Source organism: Lissotriton vulgaris, chromosome 7 (genome assembly GCF_964263255.1).
Source record: "Lissotriton vulgaris chromosome 7, aLisVul1.2, whole genome shotgun sequence".
Lineage (NCBI taxonomy): Eukaryota > Metazoa > Chordata > Amphibia > Caudata > Salamandridae > Lissotriton > Lissotriton vulgaris.
In genome coordinates, this window is record NC_141695.1 from 1,539,416,989 (window position 1) to 1,539,436,720 (window position 19,732).

At 43.3% G+C, this 19,732-nt stretch overlaps 1 protein-coding gene across 1 annotated transcript in view; it reads left to right on the forward strand.

Annotated features, from left to right (window-relative positions):
* Positions 1 to 19,732, forward strand: part of LOC147705957 (protein-glutamine gamma-glutamyltransferase E-like) — a 160,493-nt gene that overhangs the window by 117,353 nt on the left and 23,408 nt on the right. The window contains exon 8 of the mRNA XM_086932421.1: positions 14,683 to 14,925. Coding sequence (XP_086788547.1) covers positions 14,683 to 14,925 — 243 coding nt within the window. The remainder of the gene's footprint in view (positions 1 to 14,682; positions 14,926 to 19,732) is intronic.

The window sequence follows — 19,732 nt, forward strand, 5'->3', positions numbered from 1 at the left end:
GAAGATTTGGGCCTGGCAAAAGATTTATTTTGCCAGGTTGAAATGGCAATTTTAAACTGCACACACAGGCTGCAATGGCAGGCGTGAAGTATGTTTTATAGTACTACTTCAGTGGGTAGCACAATCAGTTCTGCAGGCCTACTAGTAGCATTTGATTTACAGGTCATGATTACATGAGGTACCACTTTACAAGGGACTTACAAGTATATTAAATGTGCCAATTGGACAGCGAGGGAGTGGGTAAAAAATGTTGCATACAGTAGGGCCCAATGGGCATGCCATTGGGAACTAATACCAACGAAATCCCACCCAAGGGACATCTGGGACCCATTTGTGAGCTGGTTGAGCTCAGCTGCTGCAGGTAACCCTTGATGCAAACGCTATTGTGATGTGAACCCTGGCTTGTATGGGGGAAATGGTTGGGGTGTGGGATGTTTTACTCGAAAGGTATCTATGTTCAGACCTGCATGTCTTGTGGATAGTGGAGCAAACTGCTTGACTGTATTCTACCTAAGCAGCAGTGGATGCATTCCTCCATTATATTGTGTGTCTCTGTATCCCTGCAGGCTGGCTGGCCTGCCAGCTAGTAATTTACTGCATTATGTGTGACTGTTTGTCATCTTTATGAGAAATGCCAATAAAAACAATTAAAAAAACATAAATAAATGTGTCAATGGGGTATAAGCTAATTCTACCATGTGCAGGGGAGAGAACACACTCACTTTAGCACTGGCTAGCAGTGGTAAAGTGTATAGGTTACTAAGGGCAACAAAAACGAGATCAGCAAAAATAGGAAGGGTGAAGGGAAAACGTTTGGGGGAAGATCGCCCTGAAGCTGATAGGTGTAACAGGAGCCAGTAGTTCAAATGAATACAAATGGAAAGGTGCAGAGGTGCATGAGGCACAATAAGAAGACACAAGAAGCAGAAATTAAAGACCATGGAAGAGAATACAGTAAAAATAAGAGAACATATATTTGCATTGTAAAGAAAAAGCCAGCCAATGAAGTTGAATATAATAAAGGGAGGTATGAGAATGATAAAATTGAGAAAAAAAGTTAAACACAGATGTTTTCAATAGATTGCAGTGCACCAGTTTGAAGGTTAGATGGACTGACATTCAACGATGGTGAGTGGTAAAAAATCTGACGAAGAAAGATTACTAACCTATGTATGATAAACAACAAATAAGGCAATATTGGTGTCCTGTGCCCCTACCTTTTCATATCTACCCCTTCCAATTTAAATAGAAAGCTTCTAACACAATCCTCCTACCCCACAAGAGAAGTGGTGATTTTGAGATCCTGTTTCGTTATCAATAAGAAAGCAACTCTGTGGTAGCCCATGTAATCTCACTTGATATATACATTTCCCAGCTGTGTCCAATGCTATTGCAAATGTACCTCCAATAGGGAGGGACATTATCGTAACTCATATTCCCTATCACAGTGTCATGCTGTTAACCTGCATTATGAAGTTCTTATTCTTTACAATTTCAACCTGTTCCATTGTTGTTTCATAGCCAAGGATTTTGAAGGTTATATCTCATACAGTTTAGTGGGATTTCTGCCCTAGATTTAAGCACTTCTCTTTATTGGTAATAATGATTGTGGAACCAGTGAAGGTGGCAGTGGGAAAAACTCTCTAATTACTTCAATTCTTCACTTGTGGTTACATTCCTCATGAAAAACACACAAAGGTGATGGGAGGAATGCTTGCACATAGTTTTACTGCTGGCAATAACACGGGGTAGCAATCCAACCGCATGTTTTTTGCTCACTTTACTACTCTAGACAGAGGCCTGCATTATGCAAATCTGTACTGACCCTGCTCTACATGAGAACAGTTCAACCTGAAATGTCAGGTGATTCCCCCTCCAGAAGAGAACATATGTAAACCCTAAACTAGTTCAGTCCTATTAGGCCTCTTCAGTGTGGCATAACTTGGATTCTATGGAACAACAAGTAAGGTCTGGTCATAACCATGGCTTCCTATGGTGTGTTGGAGATTTCCCATTTCTGCAGGGTCACTCCAGATTTTTGCCTTCTGTTGTTTAAACTGTTTTTGGTTGCCTCTCGATCTATGTGTACTTGACCCCTACTAACCAAAGTGCTTGTGCTTTTGTTCTCCCTTTCATTCATTTAAAAATGTGTATATACCCAGTGGTGCAATGAAGGCCCCACCAGCCACAATGGTGCAGGGGGGGCCAAGCTCCGGGGGGGGGAGGGGGCCTCTGCACAGTACCCTGGCCTGAGTGCCCTTGATTGAGTTAGGACGGGGGCCCCTCTCTGTACTTTGCAGAGGGGCCCCCACCACTTTAGTTAGGCCACTGTATATTCCTAATTGTCACATTTAGTTTACTTACAAGTCTCTAGTATATTGTACTACCTGTACCTATACTACTAAATTAAATGCTAATAGTGGGCGGCAGCACTCATACTGCCACCCACTAAATTAGCATTGTAATACCTTTTACCCAGTCCTGCCCCTGCAGCCTGTATATGCATTTTTTAGATTGCCATTTCAATCTGGCAAAATATCCTTTTTGTGAAGCCTAAACCTTCCTTTATACCACTTATAAGTCACCCATATGGTAGACAGGCTACATGGTATTTAGAAAGTAGACCATGTATTTTGACATGGCAGTGACAAACCTTCAAAGTTGTTGTTTACTGTTGCAAGCCTGGGTCTCCCACAGGCTAACACTAGTTTACATTTTTACATTTAATATGTGCTAAATTCAGTTTGGAAGTAGCTAGAAAGATAGTTCAAGGACTCACCTTAATGTTAATTTAACACCCAACTATTTTAGAAAGTTGTAATTTTCCTGTCTAAATCCAAAGGGCTTTCCTGCCAAAGTATAGCTGTCACTTGACCGATGATGGCTCTGCTGTGGAGAGACATGAATTGCTCTCACACAGTGGCCAAAGGGCCCTGGGATGGGGGAGTGGAACTCCTCCATTGACTGGATATCCTGGGGACTGTACCCAGCCTCTTCCTGAGCTTCAAAGGTTGCCTACATTGCTACTGGCATGAGAAGTTCACACATAGGTGTGCCTGCCCTTTGTGTCTCTAGTCAGAATGGCACAAACCCCAGTGGAGGTAGAAGGACTGATCAAAACGGGTTTGAGGGGTGTTGGACCTGGCCCTCTCTGCAGGGTCACTCCCAAACATTTTGCCTTTACCCACCACTTGTTGCTGAATTAATTTTGTTGAGATTAGAACTTCATGCACTTTACCACTTTTAACCAGTGCTAAAGAACTTATGCTCTCCCTACTAAGACATGGTTAAATTGGCTTATATGCAATTTACTTGTAAGTCCTAAGTACACCTAAAAAAACCCAGGACCAATGCAACGAGCTCGCGGACTTCTTCTACGAAAAGGTTCAAAAAATCTACTCTACATTTCCTATTTCAGCCACATCCCTGGACCTGAGCAACTCACTCCCCCCTAGACTACCACTTCACCCAGACCAGCCCTCCCTTGAGCATTTCCATCTCCTGGACCTGGACACCTTAAGCAAGGTGGCTCAACAAGTCAAGTCGGGCTCCCCCTGTGATCCTGCCCCCCCAGAGATCCTGATGCAAGCCAGCAAAACCACCCTGCCCGCAATTCTAGACCTCCTTAACACCTCCATATCTGCTTGTTTAGTCCCCATGGCTTGGAAACAGGCCATGGTGCGGGCACTGTTGAAAAAACTCAGCCTAGACCCAGATGACCACTCCAGTTATCGCCCCATTTCACTTCTCCCTTGGGTGAGCAAGGTGCTGGAGAAACACATAAATGCGCAGCTGGTCCAGTTCCTGGAGGACCACTCTCTACTACATACTTCCCAGACAGGCTTCAGACCGAAGCACGGTACGGAAACCGCCTTATTAGCAGTCACCGAAGAAACTAGAAGGATACTGGACCAGGGAGGATCAGTGGCAGTGATCCTCCTTGACCTAAGTGCCGCCTTCGATACGGTCAGCTATACCACCTTGCTAGACCGTCTCTATAACATCGGAGTTTCAGGTGACGCTTTAAGGTGGTTCGAGTCCTTTCTGTCTGGGAGGTCGTTTCAGATCTTTGATGGTAAGACATGTATCCTCCAGGAAACCCTTGAGCTGCGGAGTGCCACAGGGCTCTTCTTTGAGCCCTGTATTGTTCAACGTGTACATGAGGCCGCTGGCGGGTGTTGTCGAACCATATGGCATTAAAATCGTGTCATATGCCGACGACACCCAGCTTGTGGTCTCGCTGGCAACGGAGAACAGTACTCACTCCCCAGCAGACCTGTTAAACTGCCTAGTGGACGTGAAGGGATGGATGACCAACTCCTCCCTTAAGCTAAATGGAGACAAGACGGAGCTCATGCTCCTGGGCCCAACCTCTCCTGTGTCTTTCACCTCCCTGTGGCCCAGCGCCCTGGGTCCCCCGCCCGCTCACAAAGAAAGTGTTAAAAGCCTGGGAGTATGGCTAGATAACAAACTTTCCTTTTCCACCCAGGCCAAAAAGTTGTCCGCCACCTGCTTTGGCCTACTCAGAATTCTGAGGAAGGTGCTCCCGTTACTTCCCCTAGAGGCCAAAAAGGTGGCAGTCCAGGGTCTGATTCAATCTCGCCTGGACTCAAACAATGCCTTATACTTGGGGGCTCCGGAGATGACCCTCAGGAAACTGCAAATTGTTCAGAACTGTGCAGCACGCACTTTGCTGAAAATTCCACGGACCCAGTCGGCCAGACCTGCTCTGAAGAGTCTCCACTGGCTGCCAGTGAAGCAGAGAGTGTCCTTTAAAGCGCTATGCTTGGCACATCGCACCTTTTGGAAAACGGGACCTGCCATAAACACTGGCCTGGTTACCCCCTACCACCCTAAAAGGAACCTTCGGTCTTCGGAGGCTTTCCTCGCCGTTGTGCCTAGAGTGAAACGAGCTAGGTCTGGAGGCAGGCTGTTTTCCTTGAACACCGCAAGACTATGGAATGCTCTCCCCATTACACTCCGCTCCAACCCTGACCTTCTTGCATTCCGAAAAAACCTAAAGACACTGCTGTTTGTTCAATCCTATGTACCCTAGCTCCTTCAGTCACCTCCCCTCATCCAGCGCTTGGACGCCTGCGGGCAGCAACCGCGCTCTATAAATATTGTTACAATTACAATTACAATTACAAGTCCCCGATAGAGGTATATGCCACATATCCAGGGCCTATAAATTAAATGCTGCCAGTGTGACTGCAGCACCCACTGTGCCACCCACTTAAGTAGAACATTAAAACATGTCCCAAGCCTGCCACTGTAGCCTGAATGCAGTTTTAAACTTTGTTATCAAATTGGCATTAAAACCTGGTTACCGAGCCTTAAACCCATTTTTATTATATATGTCACCTCTCAGGCAGGCCATAGGTAGCCCATAGGGCAGGGAGCTGTTTAATTACAAGTTTGGGCATATACCTTTAACTTTTACATATCCTAGCAGTGAAAACTCCGACATTTGTTTTTTAATGTTGTGAGACCTCCCCTTGCCATAAGATAAAATTGCAGATTCATAATTGCATTTAAAAAGCTGTCATTTCCAATGGAGAGCAGGTAGCTGCATTATGTTTTGTGTCTTTGGAATTGTTAGGAAAAACCATATTTATTGGTAAAGTTCGTTTTTGTGAAAATGACACTTTTTGAAAGTTGACATTTTCATGCCTTTTTGCCCCTGTAGCCTGTCTTGGGCCGCATGACTGGGTGTAACTGACAGACTCTGTAAATTTCTCCCAGACAGTCACACAATAGAGGGATTAGGTGTGCTTTAATGGGCCATCTACTGGCTGGATGAGTGGGCAGGGCTGAGCACAGCCCAAGTACAACTGGATAGGGAGTGCTCTGTCCTCACACAAACATATTATCTCCACATTGTCACTGCAGCCAACCTGGAGCCGGGGTAGGGGAATCAAGAGTTTTCCATGCACTTCAAAACCACTATCTAGAAAATCCTCACACCTTCCAGAAGGAGGGCACTAGTGAAGAAAAAGGGGATCTCAGACACCAAATCGTCAGTACTCTTCTCGGCCTGTGGACTCTGCCAGGAATAAGGACTGCTGGCTGCTGAAAGGACTGCTACGCTGCTGGATTGTTGAACTGATGCTGCCTTGCAGAAATGCTGGCTTTCTGCCCTGCTGCCATCTTGCTGAGGAAAGAAGGACTAGACTTGTAACTTGAACCCAATCCCTCCAGAGTTACCACAAAGGGCAGGTTTGCTGGCCTCCTGATCTGAGCCTCAGGGAAACAAAAGGCTCCCTTCACCTTTACCACATACCAGAACCCTGCCTGAGTGAGTCCTGATCCTCCAAGTGGCACTCCATCTATCCTGGACCCGTGGAAGTGGTGCTGAAGGTGACCGATAGTCAAAATCCAAAAGTGAAGACTTGGAAAATATTTGGCTAAAACTGCTCTAAGAAGCAGGAGGAGACCAGGAGCAACCTGCTCCCCATCTTCCCGAGATGCATCGCCAGTCAAATTGACATCACAGCTTCTCCTCCACAGCAGCTAATCCATTTCAGTGGTCCTTGTCCAAAGAGGCAGCCAGCCTCATAAAACTGTCTTCTACTACAGCTATCTGACTCATCCCGCTGGAGATTTTCAACTCCATTTCAGACACTAAGGGCCGGATTACGATGTTGTCTGGTAAGCAGTTCATCCAAATTGGTTTGGGAATTATTTCCGAACGACCAGGGTTCGGGAGTCCAACCAACCGATTAGATGTGTCCGAACACCGTTTCGTCGGACTCCCATTGACTTCAATTGGAGCCTGTGTTCCGAACGAGAACACAGGCTCCTATTCAGAAAAGGGGTGGTTGGAGAAAACCTTGCACCCTGTGGCAGGCACCTCATTATTTAGAAATTGTTTATTAACAAAAACATTAATTATTACATACATTTGGTCTATTTATTTCCTACCCTGTAACACCATACAACTCACAATGATTTTTCTTTTGCATAATTAACCTAATTAATGATCAATTAAACAAATATTATGAATTAAAAACAAATTAAAACACATAAACTTTAATTATGTTTTTTCACCTATACTCCCCACAACCCACACCTAAAATTAAACTGTAAAAAAAGTAATTACACAATTACACAACGTTTTCAATTAAATAACTAAGACCATTTAACAACTAATTATAAAGTAAGTAAAATTAATTTACTCCCCACCCTTCACCCCTATAAACCCTAAACCTGCACCCCAAAAAAATAATTAAACAATTACTCTAATTACCTATTAATTAAATATGTAATATTAATTATCAATTAATCATTATTCAATTCAAAATAAATTGCTCCCACTCTTTACCCCATTACACTCCACAACCTGCACCTAAAATTAATTACACAATTACCATAATTAATTGTCAATTAATTTATTCATATTAATTAACAACTAATTATTAATTAATTAAAAATAAATTACTTCCCGACCTTTACCCCATAAACTCCACAACCCGCACCTGAAATGTTTTACACAATTACCATAATTAATTGTCAATTAATGTATTCATATTAATTAACAACTAATTATTAATTAATAAAAAATAAATTAAATCCCACCCTTGACCTGTAAACCCCACAACCGGCACCTAACATTTACCCCAAAAACTAAAAACACAACCTAATAAAATATCAATTAAAACAACTATTAATAAATGAATATATTCATTAATATATCATAATTAAATTAGTTACCACCCTATTCTCCTATAACTCCACAGCCTGCTACAGAACTAAAAAACATAAAATGTAATTAAAATAAGATTAATATCTACTAAAAATGTAATACATATATATTAAAAAACATAAACAATACTTATAAAAAAATACACGTACATTTAAAATATATAGTAACATACATAACGCTAATTAAAAAATCTAATTCCTAGACCTGTGAAGATTTAGAAGAAGGACTATCCTGCTGTCTGAAAAACCTGAAGGAAGACTGGACCTTCTTGCCTGAACCCATCATCCCAAAAGTGACTCCAAGTGTCAGTTGACTGACCTCCTGTTTGAGCTAGAAGGACACAACAAGCCTCCATTCCCTTTTCTTGCAACTGTCCAGCTGACCCATACCAACTGTACCTCCCCTGGACCCTGCTGGTGGCCTCTGTTGGAGTGAGTCCTAATCCCCAAGTGGTTCACTCAGGTCCTGGAACCTTGGCTGTTGTTAAAGTGTAATCCTCCAGCTCTAAAGTTGCAAGTCGTATGACTTATACAGTCTTTGCTAAACGACTCCCTCAAGAGCCGAGAGAGACAAGGGGGCGTATTTGCAATCTCCTTTTGCCACAGAGGCATCTCCTTTTGTTACGCATCAGTGGCCCATTTTACTGTTCCATATTTACAAGGACAGGAAAAGCCACCCTGCATGGCTTTCCCTGTCCTTGTAAATATGGCCCCTTTACACGCAGGGCTTTGTGTGAAAATGACGTTCCATTGGTGTCTCTGTGGGTATTTCCACGCAACATCCATGCTTGCCCTGCTGACAGATCATTAATGGACACTTTTCGCCATAAAGGTTTCTAAGTCTGAAGGCAAGCTTTCTATAAGTACAAATCAAGCCCTTATATCTGATTAGCAATTCTTTGTGGTTGACCTTAACTTTTGACTTTGACCGAGTCGAATGTAACCAGACAATCACGGTTGGCGCTTTGTGTGTTTTGATGCTATTTTTAATTCAAACTTTCAAAAATTCATATCTCTGGTTCTACTTGTTGGATGTTTGTAGTTTTGGTGCCATTTTATTTATTAAAATGTACTCTATTTTTCTAAATGTTGAAGTTTTTACATGTAGTGTTTTTACTTTATTACTGTTTGAGTCCTGCATTACTGCTTGACACATTCCCTCTAAGTAAGGCCAACTGCTTTCTGCCAAGCTACCAGAGGGTTAAGCACAGGTTTATTTAGGGACTTTTCTGGTTCATGATGATGTGGGCTGTGATTATTAGTTAGGTTCTCACCCCCAACTAATACTCCCATTTTTTTCCATGCCTTCCATACAACACACAAAGGCACCACTGTTAATTACTTAGGTAGCATTGCAGCTCATTGTTTTTCTCCTACTATAGTTCTCTAGACAGAAGCCCACAATTTTTCTAGGGTTGCTTGTGGTCTGTTTTGGAGAAGACCGTGTCTACTAGTTCAGGATTGACAGTTCATATGAGGAACAGAGCCTGTACCGATTGGCATAAGGCAGGCCTTTGTCTTTAGCATTCCTCCCATCGCCTTTTGGGTGTTTTATATACCATCTTCAAAGGCCAAAGGTATGCCCAGACATGAGTCTCTTCTCGTTCCATAAAATCCAAACTATAACTCACTGAAGAGGTCTAAAAAGGCCAAAACGAGTCAGGGGTTGCTTGTGTTTCCTTCTAAAGGGGGCATTGTCATGAAGTTGTTCCCAGGAGGATCAGGATGTGCATTTGGAGGAACCTCTGTCTAGAGTGGCACAGTAGGTGAAATCAATAGGTTGGAATGCTGCCCTGAGAGATAGGCAGTGATTAGACAATTTGCAACCATTTCTCCAGAATATTTGTTGTGTTTTAAATTACTTAATCAACAGATTTCTCTCACATTACCACCTTCTTCTAAGCGGGCCACCAATATGGGACTATGCATGTTAGCACGAGTCATTTTTGCAGCAGACCCCAAAGTTTTCGGAAAACATTAGCTTCTCCACAGGGATCAGTACGAATTCAAAATATCTATCAGCTCTCTATCAGATGTAAACACAGTTTTAAGATGGATAGTATCAAACAAAATCAGCCTATAACTTTGAGGTTCAAGCTTGCCATAGAAAGAAAACTGATGTAAAGTTTGGGAAACTGAAAACATACTTGCGAGTCTCACACAAATTGAAATTAGCCCCTCTTGTTAGTCCAAATTATACTGTGGTAAAATCGCAGTATGGTACAGTTTTGTACAGATTAAACCAAGAGGGAATGTGAGCCAATTAAGCTGCATCATTTTTAAATGCAAAGTACAGCTGGGATGTAAAGCTGGCAAGAACTTCGCTTAAATGTGAGATCTCTTAATGGGATACATCAGAGAATTCAAATAAACTCCTACAGCTTATGGAAACTTTGGGGTAGACCCACGACCTGACTGGAGGTAGCAGGCAGCAGGCTTTTCCCCAGTGGGTCGCGGGGTGGGGCCAGATTTGAAGCTGAGGGGGCTGGCTTTGCCACTTGGATCAGTTTTGAAACAGTGCTGGAATATCGGCCCCCTGTAACAAAATAAACAGCTGTGCTTTCCGCTAGAGCTTCTCAGTCACCCCCTAAACCCCCCCCCCGGAGGCCTGAGAAGAGGAATTACCAGGGCTAGTTTCTCTTCACATTCTGGCCTTGGGTAGACCATAGGCATCAAGGCCCAGATTTACTAATATTTGCATCAGTATTGCACCACTTTTTAGAGTGAGACCCTATGTGAAATGTATTGCGGGATTTACAAAGCCACACAAAGCCATATTTATGATCCCTAGAGAAAAAGAAATGCAAAGCAGGGCATATACTTGCACTACATTATTTTGCTTTATGGAAGCATTTCATGGATGGAACATGGGCGTTTCCATGCATCTATGTCAAGTCAAGTCAAGTCATAGAATTTATATAGCGCACTACATACCCAGAGGGTTTCAAGGCGCTTAGGAAGGGGAGGAGGATTACTTGTCAAATATCCACGTTTTAAGTTGCTTTCTGAATGCTAGGTGGTTCTGGGTAAGGCGAAGGTAAGCGGGGAGTGAGTTCCATGTTTTAGCAGCCAGGTATGAAAAGGATCTGCCTCCCATGGTGGTCTTGTTGATGCGAGGTACAGTGGCGAGGGATTGGCTGGAAGAACGTAGTTGGCGGGAGGGGGTGTAGAAGGACAGTCGTGAGTTGAGGCATTCTGGTCCGATGTCGTAGAGTGATTTGTGTGCGTGGGTAAGCAGTCGGAAAGTGATCCTCTTATTGACGGGTAGCCAGTGGAGGTCTTTAAGGTGACCAGAGATGTGTTTGTTGCGTGGGATGTCTAATATGAGCCTGGCTGAGGCGTTTTGGATTCGTTGGAGTTTCTTCTGGAGTTTTGCGGTAGTACCTGCGTAGAGGGTGTTTCCGTAGTCCAGTCGGCTCGTGACTAGAGCGTGGGTGACTGTTTTCCTTGTTTCGGAGGGGATCCAGCGAAATGTTTTTCTGAGCATGCGAAGAATGTTGAAGCAGGAAGAGGATACGGCGCTGACTTGTCTGTTCATTGAGAGTGAAGAATCCAGGATGACGCCTAGGTTTCGTGCGTGGTCTGTCGGGATGGGTGCTTTTCCGAGGGCTTCCGGCCACCAGGAGTCGTCCCATGCAGAGGGGGATGTACCTAAGATGAGGACTTCTGTTTTGTCTGAGTTCAGTTTCAGACGGCTTTGTTTCATCCATTTGGCAACTTCTTTCATTCCTTCGTGTAGGTTAGTTTTGGCGGTGCTGGGGTCGTTGGTGAGAGAAAGGATCAGTTGAGTGTCATCCGCGTAAGAGATGATGTTGAGGTTGTGTTGGCGTGCGATGGCCGCGAGGGGGCTCATGTATACGTTGAAGAGGGTGGGACTGAGTGAGGATCCTTGTGGTACGCCGCAGATGACTTCAGAGAACTCGGACTTGAATGGTGGAAGGCGGACTCTCTGGGTTCTTCCGGTGAGGAACGAGGTGATCCATTCAAGTGCTTTTCCTTGGATTCCGATGTTATTGAGGCGTTGTAAAAGGGTGCTGTGGCAGACTGTGTCGAATGCTGCAGAGAGGTCAAGGAGGATGAGGGCGACTGTGTCTCCATTGTCCAGTAGAGTTCGAATGTCGTCTGTTGCTGCGATGAGGGCGGTCTCAGTGCTGTGTTTTGCTTGGAAACCAGATTGTGAAGGGTCGAGGGATTTGTTGGCTTCGAGGAAGGCGGCGAGCTGGTTGTTGACAGCTTTCTCGATGACTTTGGCCGGGAATGGAAGAAGCGAGATGGGGCGGTAATTTTTGAGTTCGGTGGGGTCCGCTGTGGGTTTTTTCAGGAGGGCGGTGAGTTCAGCGTGTTTCCAGTCTTCCGGGAAGGTGGCGGAGTTGAAGGAGCAGTTGATGACGTCTCGGAGGTGCGGTGCTATGACGGAGTCTGCTTTGTTGAAGATGTGGTGAGGGCATGGGTCTGTGGGGGATCCTGAGTGGATGGAGTTCATCAGGCGGATGGTGTCCTCAGTGGAGATTGGGTTCCAGTCGTTAAGGGTGTTCACGGGGGGAAGATGATCAGCAAATGGTAGGGTGGGTTGGTTTCCGGGTTGGTTGTCAAAGCTGTTGTGGATGTCTGCAATCTTGTTGTGGAAAAATGAGGCTAGGGAGTCGCAGAGGGTTTGAGAGGGGGTGATGTCGTTGGAGTTGGCCGAGGGATTGGAAAATTCCTTGACGATGTTGAAAAGTTCCTTGCTGTTGTGGGCGTTGTTGTCAAGTCGATCCTTGAATGCTGTTTTCTTGGCTTTTCGGATTAGTTGGTGGTGAGTGCGGGTGGCGTTTTTGAAGGCGTCCTTGGTGCTAGTGGTTGGGTCTTTTTTCCAGGCCTTTTCAAGGGAGCGGCAGACTTTCTTGGACTTCTTGAGATCATCGTTGAACCATGAGGCCTTTTTGCTGCCAGGTTTGCTTTGACGTTTTTTCAGTGGTGCTAAGGTGTCGGCGGTGTTGGATAACCATAGGGTGAGGTTGGCGGCGGCTTCGTTAGCGTTAGAAGAGAGGGCTGGGGTGTTTCGAAGGAGCGATGCGGAGATTTGGTCCGTGGTGATTTTGTTCCAGTTTCTTTGCAGGGTAGGTTGGAGGTGGATGCTGGGTTTTGGTTTGTTGTAGGTGAAGTGAACGCAGCTGTGGTCAGTCCAAAGGAGGTCCGTAGTGTGGCTGAAGGAGACATGATTGCTGGATGTGAAGATGGGGTCGAGTGTGTGACCTGCGATGTGGGTGGGGAAGTGACTAGTTGTTTAAGTCCGAGGTTGGCGAGGTTGTCCAAGAGGGTGGCGGTGTTGCGGTCGTTGATCTTTTCAAGGTGAAAATCCATGGATTTTGATGCAAAAGCAGATTTACTACAGTCAATAAACATGAGTTTGCCCCAAAATTATGCCTCTATCCGGGAGAGGCTCAGAGAGAAAAAAAATCTTGATTTTTTCTTGTTAATTCCTCTTTATATGTGCGTTGTATTGTGCAGCCCGCATAAAAAGAGGAATATGCCTCTAAGAAATGTTTTTGTGCAGGTATATATCCCTTCCTGAAAAGAAACAATTTTACCCTTAGCCGCTTTGCCACAGCGCAAATTCCACAGTGGTGCGGCGAAATATGACACGTGCGTAAAATGGATGCCCCCCGTCCATCTGACGCACGTGCCCACCTGGGGCCGTCCAAAGCATCAAAGAGGTTAATACAGGCACCCTTGCGGTAACGCAGGAATCCTTGTAACATGGCACAAGGGTGCCTGCATTTGTGCTAGGCTGCCTGAAGTGTGCCAGCACTATGAAAAGGCTGAAGTGCACCATATCTTAGTGGATATGGTGCATTTCTGTGCTCTCCCTTCATTGCAAAGCAGAGCAGAACAAAAATGCTTCCTAGCTCAGTTGCATTGCATGAAGGGTTATTAAATCTGCCCTAGGTCTTCAGTAGCTCAAAAACATGCAAACATGTTGCAGCGCAAGTCAATTCAATTGTACACCTTCTATTTTTCCTGTAAAAGTGCTACCGCCTATGCATTACGATTTTTCTGTAGCTCAAAAACATGCAAACATGTTGCACCACAGGTCAATTCTATGGTACACCTTCTATTTTTCCTATAAAAGTGCTACCCCTATGCATTACAATTTCTGTTGCGACGTGTCTCATAAATTCGAACTTTTCCCAAAATTGTATTTCTTCTCTGTGATATTTCTAATCTCTATTATGGTATTCATAATTCTAAACTGTAATCTATGTCATTATGAACATAAATATTTAAATAAGGAAATCAGCAGAGAATGGGATTCAATGTTAAAATGAGCATGAAACATAGTAATATATGCATATTGCTGATGTTTCTGTGCCCAGGGCACAATACTAAGATGCACACCAAAAAGGTCCCTCCATGAAGGGACTGTAATGACACGTTCTAGACAATAACTCTGCCTGATTATATGGAATCCTGAGTTGACAGTGACACAATGTGCAATAACATGTGGGTCTCGAAATTACCAGGACCATCCCCGCAGGTTTTTGTCCTGATTCAACACTCTGTTCATGCAGAGTTTCCTTCTGCTTTCAGTAGGAGGAATATGTGCCTGAAAACTCAGACAGAAACACCCCATCACATGGACTTATGCAGAATGGTATCTCCCAAGGAAAAGCCTTTCTGTTAGACTCATATTTGACTCCTTACTGTCATAAAGAGTCTCATCTCCTCAGTTTGTGCACAAAGAATAAACCCTTCCTGCTAAAGTTTGAACTATTTTTTAAACATAGTAGATAGTGCAAGAAATATTAGTCCCTGCCTTTGGACTAAGGCCATCAATACAGTTACTTAGGATGGAATAAGAAAAAAACCTGAAAATATCCAAAACCTGTGGCAAATTAAAAGTACTTGAGGGTCCTGAATAGCAATTTCATCTGTTGAGGATCTTGCCACCCCTAATTGTTTGACAATGGGACAAATAACTTTCTCGTTCTTTTCTAGGTCTGTATTGCCTAGGGCCAGCTTCACAGGCAGCAGTGAAGGAAGGACGAGTTGAAGAACCTTATGACACACAGTTTGTGTACTCCGAGGTGAATGCTGACAGAGCATATTTTCAAAAGGACAAACAAGGTACCCTAAGAAGATTAACACCGGACACAAAGTCTATTGGTAAGCTGACATGCACAACAGGAATTGATGGGAAGACCTTTGAGGATATCACCTTTCAGTATAAATATGAAGAAGGTAAAGTACATTGCAAACATATCATCTGTTTACATTTACAAGTGGTAGATTATCAATATAGACCTATGTTAGAGAGGAACTTCTGTATAAGTTAAATTGGCATGCATAGCAATTTAATGTTAAAATAAATCTTGCTTATTTGTTCCTGGTTTTGTAGGGACCTAGTTGCCATGTTGTAGTTACTTTCAAACATTTTGTAAAACAATAAGCATGTCAGCATATGTTAACCATTTCACAATGGGCAGTTAGAAGACAGGGACATGCAGAGGAGAACTTTTTACATGCATTTTCCTTTGCACTTACAGGGGTATATCTAGGCTAATGACTTCTCAAACAGCTCCACTTTCAGACTTTTTCTGAGTTGGAGCTAGGTTGGTTCATCACTGGTTTGGTGGTCTGTGTTCTTTCACAATTTAGTTGAAAAAGTGAGTTTTAGAGAGGAATTTAGAAAAACCATGAATGTTTATTACAAATTCAATCGTACAATAATGAAATCAGTAGAGTGCACATCGGGAAATTAGTCTAATTTAAATACATAGAGTCATTGCCGTTGTCAGTAATAGGAACAATGCAGAATTGTAGGCAAAATCAGAAATAGACTAGGAGCCTGATTTAGAAAATTAGTCTTTCCAGAAAAGCAGCCCAGTTGAGTCCTTTAGGCAGCCCAATGGTCCTTCTGACAGAGGTTCAGTACAAGATCCAGAAGAGTCTGATTTGTGGGGGTCAGAGATCAAGTACATACCCATAAGTACCTCTGATGTAGAGGGTGACCTCAAAATACCTCTGTGAAGTGTACAAAGATTCCTTTCAGCCTAGTCCTGTCTGCCAGTCTAGCCCTGAGGGGTAAATCAGTGCTTTGTGTGCGGAAAGGACACAGACTATTCAGATGTAAGTGTGAGCTACCTGTCCCCCCTTCTGCCCAGGAAGACCATTCAGAATGCAGATGAATGCAGATGAGTGCTCAAAATGTAGATGAGCCTCACCTTCCTGTGTTTGTGGCTGTCCAGAGGGAATGGACACAGTTTAGCTGTCACCCAACCCAGACGTGTATTGGAGACAGGCTGTCAGGCATAAAGAGCAGTAAATGCAGAGAAATGTCCACTTCTTAAAAGTGGCATTTCTAAAATAGTAATGTTAAATCTAATCTCACCAGAAAGGAAGATTTATCTTTACTGTTCCAAACTTATCAAGCATTTAATAGCTATTCCTCTCTGTTCAGGAATTGCAGCTTAAAAGTGCATTAAGTAATTCCCAATGCTGGCCTATGAGAGGGGTAGGCCTCACATCAGTGAAAAATGAAATGGGCTGTTTGTCACTACCAGGACATGTAAAACATAAAGGTATATTTCCTACCTTTTACTTACTGAGGGCCTACCTTAATGGTGACACATATATGATGAAAGGGGAGTTTAAGGCTTCCCAATTAGTTTTAAGTGCCAAGTTGAAGTAGCAGTAAACTCCACGCAGGCACTGCAATGGGTGGCCTGAGACAGGTTTGAAAGGCTACTTTGTGGGTGGCAAATTCAGTGCTGTAGCCCACTGGTAGCATTTGAAGTAAAGCCCCTGGCTGGGTATATGGTATACCACCTTACAAGGGACTTATCAGTACAACAAATATGCCAATCAGGCATACATACCCAGAGAAGCACAAGCACTTTAACACTTGTTAACAGTGGTAACATGCTCAAAGTCCTAAGGCCAACAAAAAGAATCTGCAAAAATCAGAGGCAAAAAGTTGGGGGAAAGTCCACCCTAAGGATGGCGGATCTAACAGTGAAAGCATACTCAATCGCAATATCAACAGAGGATCTTTACTGGCAATATAATAGCTCGCCCGCCAAATTTAGTTGTGGGTAAACCTTAGTTTGGGCTAGGTGGAGACTACTACATCTCCACTATGGCCAATGGCCTGAAGGAGTAAAGACCATTGGAGAAATGGCTATGGGCCAGATGTACATCCCTTTTTTGCCGCCGCAAACGGGAGATCGGCCCGTTTGCGATTGCAAAAAAGGTTCCAGGCATGTACAAATGCTATTTTGTGAGTCACTGACTCGCAAAATAGCATTTGCGACTCTCACTATTAGGAAGGGTGTCCCTCCCTAATAGCAAGTCACCATGCTATGTACAGTTGTTCTGCAACCAAAATTGCGGTTACAAAACACTTGCAGTTTACCACTTACTTAAAGTTGGTGGTAAACCACTCGCAAATCGGAAGGTGCCCCCAGGGGACCCCTTCCCCTTTGTGAGTGTGTGCGTATATATTTTTAAGAGCAGGCAGTGGTCCCAGGGACTACTGCCTGCTGCCCAACATTTTAGGAATCGCAAACAGTGTAAGAGACACTGTTCCACATTGCATTTAGCCAATCGCAAATTGCAAGTCGCAATTTGACGCAATTTGTGACTCGTACATCTGGCACTATATGTAAACCCACCCAACTTAGATAGGCAGACATATAGCTGTAATTTACTGCTGTCAGCATCAGAAAAACTCTGGTGGTAAGGGGCAGTAAAAACATAAAAACACCACCTCATCATGAGAGATGACTCCCATGGCGAGGGGGCATTGTTTGTATTTTCAAAAAGAAAACCACACTGCTGGGTTTTCGTTTTGAAAATAAAAAAATGTAAGGTTTACTAGAGCCCCGTAATGTTCAAAGAGTGTAAGTCAAACTTAAAAAACTATTGACAGGAACTGATGTGACAGCAGTTCATGTTAATGCTTTCGAAATTATCGCAACCTTGGCGGTTATTCTGAATTTGGCTGGTTGGGACTCTGTCAGGGCAATGGAGTCATATACTCTGTTGCCCTGAAGGAGTTATCCCCATCTGCCAAAACGTAAATTTAGATGTACGTCAAATATATGCAACAAAATCAGTAAGAAATCAAGCAGCATCCCTAGTTGAACCCTAAAAGATCTGGCTCACCCCAAAACTCAAAGGTATATATAGCCATTATCTGCAGTGTTTTGCAAGTATCGACCTACATTCTCAACAAATCAGTTTACAACGTTTTCAATCGTCACAGAACCCTATTACATTAGCACTAATACTAGATGAGTATTGACCCAGCCCCTCTGAACTAATGTTATCCATAGGTGTTCAGGCAAACTAGTTACATAAGCAACAGTGAACGTTTGAGAACCGAATACTATACTGCATGTAAGCAGGAGGTCCTTATAAAAATGTTCCAATTGGGCTCTCTCTACCAAGCCCTGCCCAAACAATGTTCTTCAGAAATAAACACAACACGCCTTGCTGCAAGTAGTGTCAGGCAGAAATATAATGAGAGAATAAACTTGATGATGTGCCATCTATTGTGACAAGATGGCATCAAGCCTTTATGAGGACTATTTAGATTGAGGCAGTGTACCATACTTTAACAAGTCATAGCAAATTTGGTCTAACTGCACTAGCTCCATGCCAATATGTATATGTGAATTCAGGTGCAGGTTAATTGCTCTGCAAACTATCAATAATATGTATTTTGATTAAACGCACAAAAGCGCTAACAATACGGTGCACTGCAGTACTAGAACTCTTAGTTATGTTCTAGATCTATATAGAGCTGAATGTCATCTCTATACATCTGAAAGTGCTGCTTTTTCTAGGGCTAAGAGATGGGATACTGGACACATGAAACTGTTAAACACTAGAAGGGATAGAGCAGAGTCTTTAGTAAAACCACAATGTATCATTAGATAAGAAGATTTTGATGATATCAGGCATACTTTTTAGTTCAATCGAAGAGTATTGAATTGATCCAGTTTAGAACAGTTCCAGAAACCCTGAATCAGCATTCCATTTAACCAGCTGAATATTGTGGACAGCGGTGCAAATAACCAATTCCCAATACGTTAGCATGCGATGCACTTTCAATAGGAATATAAATGACTCTAAAAACTTATTATAAATATAGTACAGAGAGATACTATTAGCATTCTATTTTCTAGTTCATGGATTTCTGCCTCAAAGTGTGTTATAAATAACTAAATATAGACGAATGATTAGAAAAACAGCAAAAAAACTCTTAGTTACATATTGAAAATGTCTGTATGACATTGCAGCACCAAACACATGGCATATTGAGCGCTGTACGAATGCTGATTAATATTAACATTATTAATACCTTCTCTATATTACACTTCAAGATGCATTGCACACAGTATGAAATTTAAGTTTCATAAATGATCAAAACTATGAGGCAGATTTACAATAACTGGCACATCTCTGCATATTAGCAGGGATGCACCAGTTAAGATGCGACACGCACAAAAACCCTTCCGCCATCACGGATGGGTCGCATTTACAATGCGGCGCACCATGGCGCAAGGATAGACATATGCGTGTCGTAAGGGCAGCGCATTGCTGGAGTCGTGTCGCAAGCATGACGCAACTCCAGCAATGCTCAGGGACAGCCTATACTTATTGTGCTGCATCACTCATCACTCCTTACACCTGCTTCAAGCAGGCGTAAGGTTTTGACGCAGTGGGGTCGTAAAAGTCACTCAGGGAAATATTGTAGGTTTCACTGCGTCACTTTGACGGGGCTTCCTTGCGACTCAATGCCCACCCTGCATACATTATACCGGATGCAGGTATAATGTAGCGCAGGGCTTTACAACGTGATGCATCTCCCTAGATGCAGTACGTTGTAAATATGTTGCATAGTGGTGCATTGTTTACAACACTGCTGCATCACAGAAGTGACGCAACATTGTCGTAACGATGTTGCAAGGGGCTTGTAAATCGGCACCTATATATCTCCAGGAGTTAAAAGAATTTCACTCTTGCCCTTGAGTCTGCTACT